Below are 12,500 nucleotides of genomic sequence, written 5' to 3' on the forward strand. Positions count from 1 at the left end.
ACATCTTTTAGATATTTCGGCAACTCTCTTCCTTGGCCATGATGGGAACAGTCTGCCCACTCCTCATAATTAGGGAAATAAATAATTCGAGATTGTCTTGACTATTCATTTCACAAGCACACGCGGACACACACACACACACACACACACACACACACACACACACACACACACACACACACACACACACACACACACATACACACACACACTCGTGGCGCTGTGGTTTGAGTTCTCGCCTGCCACTACGGCGGTCCGGGTTCGACTCCCGCCCAGGGTTGAAATAATTTCCATAACGCTTCGCTGCGGGGTGTTACTCCAACTCTCGTGAGCTGGGAGTTGGGTGTGTGTGTGCGTGTAAGGTCACAGCATTACCCATAAATCGGTCATACAAGCTCTGACCTCTCATCCGGGAGGTTAATAACTGTCGATCACGAGTCCAACACGTGCTCCAAGACCATGGTGAATCACACACGCATGCGCACACACACACACGTGCACACACACCCTCGTGCACACACACACACACACACACACACACACACACGCACACACACACACACGCACGCACACACACACGCACACAGTTTCATGCTTCGCTTGTGCTTCTCAAAACTAGAAAATTGGATGAACATCCCTTACAACCGGCCCATAGGCAAGATTGATAACATTTTTCTAGGATTTGACAACACAATTACATTTGATATTAGAGAATGGAGGAACGCAAAGAAGACACAATTGGGTTCTAGGAAGAGGACAAGGAATTCAGAGAATGTGAAAATAATGAAAGATGAGTTGAGTGGAAGTAAAAAGAAGATGCACATAACACACCCCTCTCGCATGTACACATATACACCCCTTTCCCCGTCGTACTTATACGCACACACGCACAGAGGTATGTGTATACGCGTATATAGGTGAGAGATACACACAGCCGTGATTTTGTCATCACAGGGAGCAGGTACATAGTTATGATAGAGAAGAATCTAAAGGGATTGTGTACAAAAGCTAAATAATATGAATAAATAAATAGATAAATAATAAATAAATAGATAAATTAACGAGTATTAGTTAGGTAAACGAACAAATTAAAAAAGAAATTAGTATATGGACAACATGCATAGAAAATGGTGAAATTGGAATATAGAATATAAGGAATAGAAAACGAAATGATGATTGTGAAGAAATAAAGAAAACGGCACGCGACTGATTTTATTCAATTGTCATCAAAGACGAAAGGAAATCAAAAGAAAACATCGTTAAAGGAGGAATGAAAGAAGGAGATGAAATAAACAAAGAATAAATATAAAGATACGTCTTCGAAGGAGCAGAATTAAAAGAAAAAAATAGTATGATGAGTATGCATGCACGCATATACACACACGCACGCATATACACACACGCACGCACACATACGCACACACACTCACACACATATACATACACATACATACACATATACATATATACACGCATACATATATACACGCATACATACATACATACATACATACATAGATACGTACATACATACATGCATACATACACACATGCATACATACACACATGCATACATACACACAAGCATACATACATACACATACATACACACAAGCATACATACACACACATACATACACACCCACAACCACCCACCCCCACATACACACACACACACACACACACACACACACACACATGCATACATACATGCATACATACACACAAGCATACATACACACACATACATACACACCCACACACCCACCCACACACACACACACACACACACACACACACACACACACACACACACACACACACACACACACACACACACACACACACACACTAGCATACCGATTACATACCATACTTGGCCGGCCCTAAAGGTGCCCTAACCTTCGAAGGGGCCTCTGGCCGACACGCAAGATAATAGTAAATGGTAAGAACTGAAATACACGAACAAGAACGACTATCTACTATTGGTATGACTACTACAATCAAATAATAGATTTCAACACTTGCGAGTGAATATATGGTTGCCTATGCAAGGTCTAAACAAGACCAGGGCACTTCACAAAAGTGACGTCATCAGGAGCTGAGCAAAGTACCGAGTCAGTATATTGTAATATCTCCATGCCGTATCGCTGTTTTTTCTTTTCCGAAATGGAGTGTCCTGTTCTTGTTCTGACTCTGAGTGTATTTACGTTTCCTGATGGTGTGGGTTGTTGTTGATGTTATTGATAAGTTATTGCTTATATTGTAATGTGTTATTGTTATTGTTATCTTACAAAAGTGGTATTAAGGTATTGCTTATGTATTATTGTTATTGTTATTGTTATCATTATCTTACTAAAGTGGCAAGTCATAACTATTTTCTAAACCCGAGATGCATAAAATAATTAATGTTCTATATAAATTATTTAAGTGTTGGTCTTTGATAGCCCTGTTTATTTTTTCACCCCCTCCCCCTCCCCTGGTTACCAAAGTATTCCACAAAATTAATAAAATCGCCTGCCGGCAGCCAGACCAGAAATAGAAATAATATTTGATACAGAATGCATTAATGACAACAAATAATTGCAATATCGTTCTCATTTCATTTATTTGTTTTATTCATGAGTATCAAGTCATTTCGAATATCATCAAATATGTTCTTAGGTATTGTAATCATTGGTGGGGAAGATTTTATGTTTTATTTATTCTATTTTATGTTTTTTTTTAGTGAAAATAATCTAGTGATTTTCATTGTTATTAAGAGAGCTAGTATATTTTTGTAAGTTCTATTTTTATCATTATTGTTATTATCATTATGATTATTGTTGTTATCATTGTTATCATAATGTTATAATAATGCTTGTTATGAATCTGTGATAAACCCAGTTATTAGATAACACTAATCGTACACTGAATGATCCACTCTCGTTCACCTAGAATATGTTAGAATGTATTTGTTAGACTGTACACACACGCACACACACACACACACACACACACACACACACACACACACACACACACACACACACGACTCGATGGCGCAACTGGTAAAGTCCCCGGTCGCCACTATGGTGGTCCTGGGTTTGAATCCCGCCCAGGGCTGAAATAATTTCAGTGTCGCTGCGCGGCGAATCGTTACTCCAACTCTCGTGGGTGGGGAGTTGTGGTGTGGTGCATTACCCTTAGGTCGGTCATATGTGAGCTCTGAGCTCTCTTGCGGGAGGGAAATAGCTGTCGATCACGAGTCCAACACGTGATCCACACACACACACACACACACACACACACACACACACACACACACACACACACACACACACACACACACACACACACACACACACACACACACACACACACACACACACACACACACACATATATTCTATATAATTAATGATGACGGGATACCACGAGCATAGCTCCCCTTCCCGTAAGATACAACCAGGTAAATACATACTTTATAAATAAGAGACCCTCAAAATGACCTGACTCTCATTCTCTCTCTTTCTCTCTTTGCAGGATGCCACGGGCAGGTGGGCGGCATCGGGGGCGTGCCCACGGGGCCCGTCCTCCTGGAGTTCCCGCCCCCGCTCGTCACCTTCACGAACTCGACGGGCGTGGTGGTCGGGTGCCGGGCCTCGGGGGATCCTCCCCCTAGGGTCACCTGGCTCCACCTGGACCACACGGCCGTGACCAGCATCCCCACAGTCCGCGAGGTGAGTCCCGTCCCCAGCAGAGGGCTCTTCATCAACCTTATGAAATTGCCTTGTGATAACCAGAATAAAATCAATAGATGAATGGCCTGGCGGGGGAGGGTTAAAGTTGTCTAAGGCCCTTAGGGGAGGTGTTGTGATCGTGTATTGGCCATTTTTTTTTAACCTCGTCTCACTCCCCCACCCCCCACGGAAAAAAATCGTAGATCCTTTTTTTGTTTGTTTTTTTTTTTTTTTTTTTTTTTTTTTTTTTTTTTTTTTTTTTTTTTTTTTTTTTTTTTTTTTTTTTTTTTTTTTTTTTTTTTTGTTTTTTTGGCCTCCAGGGCCTTGAGCGACCACCAACCTTGACAGTCTCCCCCTCCTCACTTTAATTCGGCCCTTGCTAGCAGGCATTCTCTCTTCTCTCCCATTGTATTTTCTCCCTTCTCCCAGTTCCTCCTCCTTCCTTCTCTTGCATTATTTTCCCTTACCTTCTCTTTATCAATCCCTCTTATTTTCCCCCACTCCGTCCACCTTCCCTTCCCGCAACAGTCTTTCTTATACACATTCTTTATCATCATATTTCTCCCTCATTTTCTTTTAGCTCATTAGTTCTTTCTCCTCATCCTTCTTTTCCTCTTCCCAACCTTCTCCCCAGTCTACTCCTTTTCCTACATATTCCTCGCCCATTACCCTTATTTGTCTCCATTCCCTATTTCAACCCTTTCAGCTCGAGCACCATACTTTCCATAAGGATAGAATCCCTGGTGAAAGTTATCTTAATCATCGAAAGGGCGGAGAAGGGTCTCGATCGATCAAAGTCCCCCTCAGGAAGGGGTCCACTTCTCACTTGAATGGGATCATGTTATATGCAACAACGAAGTGCACGAAGTGATTTTTCATACTAGAGTAGTCCACTACTCTCCACATTTTTCTAAATCTAATATAATTTCTCTCATTCGTCTGTCTTTATTTCTACTTCTGGTTTTATCAACCTCCCAGATATCTTCCTTCAAGTTTTCTCCTCCTCCTCCTTAGCTCCCTTTTTTCTCTACCCATCTCCATTCTTTAACCTCCCTCGCCTTCTCCTCCTCTTTCTCCATCCCTCACCATCATCTCATCTTTTCTCCTTCTTCCTCAGTAGATTTTCTAAAATCGGTTGGTACCCTAATTTAAGAAGAAGAAAAAAAAAGAAAAACGACAAAGTAATCAGAAATCAATTTGTGCCACTTTTCCAAAATAGTCTTTGTTTTGGAAAGCCAGTGTGCTTTTGATGTAAAATTCTTTTCCACAGGACTTTTGTTATACCTAAAACCATGCATTCTATACTTAGAAATATACGCGCACAAACACACACACACACACACACACACACACACACACACACACACACACACACACACACACACACACACACACACACACACGTACACGCAAACATATGCGTCTTGCCACCACACAGGTTGTATAAATAGCCTCCTTTCGTTTATCGACACAACTTGTTGCCATAACATTTACATTTACGTAACTCTGTATTTAGAACATTTACACATTCACATTCATAAGTACACACTAGTATATGTCATAATTACATTGCATGTTATTTTCTTTTTGTAAATACCAAATATATCAAACATGGGATGTAATCAGTTTCAATCATAGATACACATGACCATAGCGTCCCAAGAGTGATGCATTCGCTCAAGGACTTGCCAATTAGTTCCTTTCTGTAGGCTTGTGCATGTACGGTGTACGACTCGTTTGGGTATAAGCTTCCTTAATTAAACGGCCTTCGAAGAGACCACAGTTTCATTTTTCATCACTCTTGTAGCCGGACATTTAGACTACAATATATGGATGCTTTGACAATTGCTGCTACATCGGACACTACCCTACTTTCAGTTTTTATAGACTACAACACTTTCCCTATGGAAGTCGTTGATGAATATTTTGTAATGTTGAGAACAAATGTATCCATAAATGTTGTAACTCTTGGTACATTGAAGGCCATTGATGTCTTTAGTATAATAATAATAATAATAATAATAATAATAATAATAATAATAATAATAATAATAATAATAATAATAACAATAATAATGATAATATAGAAAGAATTAAATCTGGATAAAATTTTCTTTCAAAGTGTATGCGAAAACATGAAAGGCTCCAATCTTTTTAGAATAAGGTTGTTTTATTTTTGTAACAAATTCTTTTCATAGTCGCTTATGTAACCAGTTTTGTTTATGATTCATGTCAATCATTAGAGAGATGTGGAAACTGCTTATATTAAATTTAAAAAATGTACAGCTATTTCTTATTGGTGACTACAATTATAAAAAATATTAGGTAGAGACTGTAAGATGTCAAGTTTAATTTTGTACTGTTGTTTGTGGCTGTGTACACACAAACACACACACACACACACACACACACACACACACACACACACACACACACACACACACACACACACACACACATATATATATATATATATATATATATATATATATAAAGGATAGAATACTTATGAGTGAAAAATATTATTTGTTCTTATTTAATGGAGTTCATCATAAGTCTTCCTGAACATCTGGTCGGCAATTTTCAAATATCAGCAAATTTTTTTTCTCGTAAATTCTGATGTGATCGCAATAGAAATGATATAGATCTACATTGCATATTAGTGATAATAGCAATAGTATGTGAATAGTAATATCAATATGAATAACATATTCTGGTCTTTGACTTTTGCCTTCCCAAATTTGTCCGAAGATGGATGAAATATGGCGAAACATGATGAGAATCGGCTAGCCATTTCTCGCCGATTCTCCAAATGTTTAGCCATGTTCAATATAACTTCATGCAAACCTAGGAATGTATATTTACCTTTCACTGTACCTCTATCTACTCAACATCCTTCTCTAACCAACTCAAAATCCGAAATCCCCTGTTTTCTTCTCCCAATACTGAGCCTCCCGTCCCTTCGGCGATCTCCCGGAGTCTCACCCGATCATCTCCCTCCTTCCTGCAGGTGCTCTCGAACGGCTCCCTCCGGATCCTCCCGTTCGGGGGTTCCGAGTACCGGCAGGACGTCCACGCGGGCGTGTATCAGTGCCGGGCCACCAACCCGACCGGCACAGTCTTGGCGGCACCCACCACTCTAAGAGCAGGTAAGGGCACACATTTTTTTTTCTCCCTCTTTTTTCATTTTCTCTCTTTTTTCTTTCTTTTTCTCTTTTTCCCTCTTTTTCTTTCCTTTTCTTTCCTTTTTTCAAAGAGCAGGTAAGGGCACACTTTTTTTTTTCTTTTTCTTTCTTTTTCTTTTTCTCTCTTTTTTTCTTTCTTTTTTCCTCTTTTTCTTTACTTTTTTCTTTTTTCTTTCTTTTCCTTTCTTTTTCTTTTTTTCTCTTTGTGTGTGTGTGTGTGTGTGTGTGTGTGCGTATGTGTGTGCGTATGTGTGTTTACCTAAATGTATTCACCCAACTGCAGTGCACAGGAAAGTAGCAACGCTCGTGGGTCCCTGTCTCATATTCTCCTATTTATCATACATGGCTGCAAATTCACATGTGGGCTATATATAGCCTTATTCTCCAATTATGGTAATTTGATTCAAAATTACGTATTGTTACGGTTTGGGCTCTATCACCAAACTATTCCAGATATCTTTATGGAAAGTTTGTGCGTGCGTGTGTGAGTGAATGTGTGTGTGTGTGTGTGTGTGTGTGTGTGTGTGTGTGTATGTATATGTGTGTGCGTGATTCACCATGGTTCACCATGGTCTTGAATCACGTGTTGGACTCATGGTTGACAGCTATTTCCCTCCCGGAAGAGAGCTCAGAGCTCGTATGACCGATCTATGGGTAATACTGTGACCTTACACTCACACACACTCCCAACTCCCCGCCCACGAAAGTTGGAGTAACAACCCGCAGCGCAACGATACTGAAATTATTTCAGCCCTGGGCGGGATTCGAACCCGGACCGCCGTAGTGGCAGGCACGAATTCTAACCACTGCGCCACGAGTTGTGTATGTGTGTGTGTGTGTGTGTGTGTGTGTGTGTGTTTGGGAAAGTTTTAATAAGGCTATACAAGAGGAACTTCGGGGTTATCAACAAAGGCAATTTGGAATGAAGTCTGGGAGGGAAGGTAGGAGGGAATCTACAAAGGTTTTGTAGATTTTTGGTCTCTAGACACACGTGCGAGAGAATCGACAATTTTGCTGTCGACGTCGCTCATTATGTTAAACTTTTCTTAATCAGACCGTGTTAACATAAGAACATAAGAATGAAAGAGACTGCAGGAGACCATAAGGCCTACACTAGGCAGCTCCGTATCCATCACCACCTGTCATCCCTCTCCAAGTTTGCAGATATTCATATGAATACCTATCGTTGTTATTTCGTTGAAATACACGATGAAAATAGGAATTTGAGATGAATGTGTTTTAGGTATCATTCGTAGGTGATGGTGTCTGATTCTGGAGTTTTTTTTTAACTAGCCTTCTCTTGTCGTTTGTAAATTTTAATTTCATGCTGTTTGATCATAACAATACCGTATCTCTTTTATAATAATTTCTTTGGCATTAGGTACAATAAACGCAATGGATACAATATATATATATATATATATATATATATATATACATATATATATATATACATATATGTATATATATATATTTATACATATATATATATATATATATATACACACATATATACATGTAGTTGTTTATATTGATCATGATGACAAATCAAGCACAGCATTTGAAAATTACTTCTTTTTTCTCGTGAAAATGACTAGTAAAAGATCCGTGACTTGCACATCTAGATATCTCTTCCTAGAACATCAACAGCAAAACATTGCAATAGAAATGCATGATTAATCATAAAACAACGCACCACAGTAAACATTAATATGATAATGTTATACAAACACTATACACAATACTATATCGTGGTCGAGGGAGTGCCACGGACAGTAATAAAATCACCTGACGGCAACTGGATTTAAGGGGAAAAGGACCAACCGTTACGAAAGTGGGTCAAGGTGACGTCATCCACGGGGTTTTGTAGATTCTAGACATCTGGGGGTTGTGTCTGGGGTCTGTGTCTGGGGTCTGTGTCTGGGGTCTGTGTCTGGAGTCTGTGTCTGAGGTCTGTGTCTGGGGTCTGTGTCTAGGAGGTCGTGCGATTGGATCTTCCCACAGAAGCCGGATCTGTAATTGGGCTAGGTCTGGTGCTGGACTAATTAAGAATGACGCAAGGGCTAAAGTTAGGCCTGGAGTGAGGCTAAAGTGGTGGATGTGACGACGGATATGGCTTTGTTATGACTATGGCTAAGGCTAAAATTTGGGCTTGAAGAGCAGCAGGGAAGAAGCTAAGATCAGGCTTAAATTTCAGACTGAGGATCTGGATTAGAATGTAAACAAAATTAGGAATTTAGCTAAAATTTTGAGTGGGTTAGAGAAGGCAGACATGATGAGCAGACAGAGGCACTGTGAAAAATAAGACTATCTTCCTATGTTTGTCCGAAGTTAGATTGAACAATGCGAAACATTAGGATAATTGGCGAGAGATGGCTAGCTGATTCTCATAATTTTTCGCCATATTTCATCCATCTTTGGACAAACTTGGGAAGATAGTTTTGTCTCTCACTCTACATCAGTACCCAGAAGGAGTGGATAATGATAACCAGGAATGGTGGATATATGGATGTGGAGAGAGAGAGAGAGAGAGAGAGAGAGAGAGAGAAAGTGGGAGTGAGAAGGAGAGAGAGTAATCAGCAGAGAGAGGGAGAGAGAGACAAAGGGAGGGAGAAAGAAAGAGTAAGCGGGAGTGAGAGAGAGAGAGAGAAAAAGTGAGAGAGCGAGAGTGAGACGGAGAGAGTAATCGACAAAGAGAGGGAAAAAGCGAGAGAGAGTAATCGAGAGAGAGAGAGAGATAGAGAGAGAAAGCGAGAGAGAGAGAGAGAGAGAGAGAGAGAGAGAGAGAGAGAGAGAGAGAGAGAGATGGGAGTGTTATAAGCTGCCCAAGGATTAAGACTAATCATAGGGATTAAATCTAAGATTAGGGAAAGCTAGTTCTAGCATCCCATCTAGAAGGAACCATATCATAAATCATACTCGGGTTCTGTGCCGGACCGCACCGCAAGTAATTGGTCGGAAAATACTCTTTGATAAGAAAGACAAATTAGGAGTTTTAAATCAGTTCTTTTGTAAGTGTGGGACCATTGCGGCAGTGTGTATTCTGGGAAGATTTATGTCGTAGGGATTTCTCGTATGTAGGGGTGATGTGTTATATAGTAACGTTTACTTGGGTTCTATTGTGGTGTTCATTGTGGTAGTATAGTGTATAAAGTGATTTTTTTGTGGTAAATGGTTTAAATGTGGTTAAAGTGAATTTTATAAGCAGAACAGTTAATACTAATCACGCGTGGTACAAAAGCCTGATGCTGTAATAAATGTACAATTTGGTGCGAATGTCTTGTTAACCCTATTAATAGAGGTACAAGTATTACAGTAATACAGAATACAGGTTCAGTTTACTTACTGTAAGAACAATAGAACAAAATAAGAACAATGGAACAAAAATGTTCCCATCGTAGTATTGTCATCATCGGAGGAGCTGGTTTGCCGACTCTTTCAGTGACGTCATGTCGCTGAGCCTAAATAATACACACGCTCATGTGCCCATACAAACAGCCTGAATTCAGGACATGTATTTTGTATTACTGTAATACTTGTACCTCTATTGGTAGGGGTAACAAAACATTCAGACCACCCTGTAGGTGCTGGGACAGTGTTTTACAGAAGTTAAGCTACCCCAGTCCAGAATGTTTCAGATGATATCGTTCGCTTGTGGTGACCTATGGCAACTGCATCCAGTGGCCGCTCGGCTTCTCGGCGGAGTTGCCAGGTCTCGCTAGGGAGAAACGATAAGAAACGAAACATATTGAATCGGGTTGCTTCACTTTCGCACAGCGTCGGGTGGAAGAGGAGAACTATAGAGGGCACATGGAACTGACCAAAGATGTAGACTTTAATATTTCATGCCAAGAGTTGTAAGCAGCTGGACACAAGAGTATCAGGTCTTTCACACACACACACGCGCACACACACACACACACACACACACACACACACACACACACACACACACACACACACACACACACACATGTTTACATGTGCGCGCACATGTGTGTGCGTGTGTGTGTAATTCATCATGGTCTTGGATCACATTATCGACAGCTATTTCCCTCCCGGATGAGAGCTCAGAACTCATGTATGACCGATCTCTGAGTAATGCTGTGATCTGACACACACAGACACATACCCAACTTCGCGCCCACAAGAGTTGGAGCAACGGCTTGCAGCGCAGCGGCACTGACATTATTTCAGTCCTGGGCGGGATTCGAACTCGGACCGCTAAGGTAGCAGTTGCAAACGCTACCACTGCGCGCGCGCGTGTGTGTATTTAGCTAATTGTATTTACCTAATTGTAGTGTACAGGAAAGGAGCAACGCTCGTTGGGTCCCGTTTCCTCCTCTTCAGTCTATCCTGCCTAATCTCAAATTCATGTACAGTTTCAACTTAATCTATATCCTTGATTTCCAGTTATCATATATAGATTTGAATTCACGTATTGTTCGGGCTTGAGCTATATCACTTTCAAAGCTATTCCTAGTAACTATACATATATATGTAAAACTGTATTTCTTCACATTCTTTAGACATGTGATCTTTCTTAATTTGTTCTCATAGCCTCTTAAGCCCTCCCATGTGTGTATGTGTGTGTGTGTGTGTGTGTGTGTGTGTGTGTGTGTTTTGTGTGTGTGTGCGTGTGTGAGACTTAATTCCTCAAGTTGCAGAAAAAAAAACGAGTTCGCGAAATCCTTCAAGAAAACCAAGTTACCGAGAGTTTGTCGTCCAAGGACCCAGTCTAGATTAATTCTTGTCCAAACAGAAAAGGGACATTAAATCCTTCGTCCAAATATTTATGCATTGATTCCTTCCGGACATCAGACTCCGCGCCCGCCCGTCCGTCCGCTCTCTAACCGCGGCGGACGGAACGATATCCGCGTTGTTTCCATGGCAACAGACATCACGTTTGTTTATGTTTCTTTATGATAATATCTTTGTGGTCTCCCGTGGTTTAAAGACCTAAAAATTGGTTCTTGGGTTTTTAGGATTGATATCTGTCATGTCAGGGAGATCAGCTATCAAAAATATTCAGTATCTTGATCGATGAGTAATACTACTTCTATTACTACTACCGCTACTACTACTACTACTACTACTACTACTATTACTACTACTACTACTACTACTACTACTACTACTACTACTACTACTACTACTACTACTACTACTACTACTACCACTACCACCACAACTACTACTACTACCACCACAACTATTACTACTAAAAACTAATGATGATAATTAATAATAATGAAATTAATTGCAACCACTTCATTTAGTGACTGGAAAACCAGCTACCCACAGTAGCAGGCAACGGTCCTTGGGCCCCCCTCCCCTCTTCAAGCTCTCTTGGGGAAGAAACGTCCACCAACTAATGGGCTGGGATCCTGTGACGCCGGATGATAAGGAGAGGAGGAAGAGGAGGAGGGCGGGGAGAGGAGGAAGGAGGAAAGAAGATGATGAGGAAGGGGAGGAGGAGGAGGAAGAGGAAGATGGAGAGGGAAGGAAGGAGGAAAGAAGATACAGTGAAGGATGATGAGAAGGATAAGGAGGAAGTGGAGGAGGAGGAAGACGGAGAAGGAAAGGAGGAGGA

General features: G+C 40.7%; 1 protein-coding gene across 4 annotated transcripts in view; it reads left to right on the forward strand.

Annotated features, from left to right (window-relative positions):
- Positions 1-12,500, forward strand: part of LOC143039506 (cell adhesion molecule Dscam2-like) — a 1,807,148-nt gene that overhangs the window by 122,437 nt on the left and 1,672,211 nt on the right. For all 4 annotated transcript variants that reach the window (XM_076209640.1, XM_076209650.1, XM_076209658.1 and 1 more), the window contains exons 3-4: positions 3,526-3,722; positions 6,733-6,871. In XM_076209640.1, the coding sequence (XP_076065755.1) occupies positions 3,526-3,722; positions 6,733-6,871 (336 nt within the window). The remainder of the gene's footprint in view (positions 1-3,525; positions 3,723-6,732; positions 6,872-12,500) is intronic.

Source organism: Oratosquilla oratoria, chromosome 2 (genome assembly GCF_046742065.1).
Source record: "Oratosquilla oratoria isolate Oo_2021 chromosome 2, ASM4674206v1, whole genome shotgun sequence".
Taxonomy (NCBI): domain Eukaryota; kingdom Metazoa; phylum Arthropoda; class Malacostraca; order Stomatopoda; family Squillidae; genus Oratosquilla; species Oratosquilla oratoria.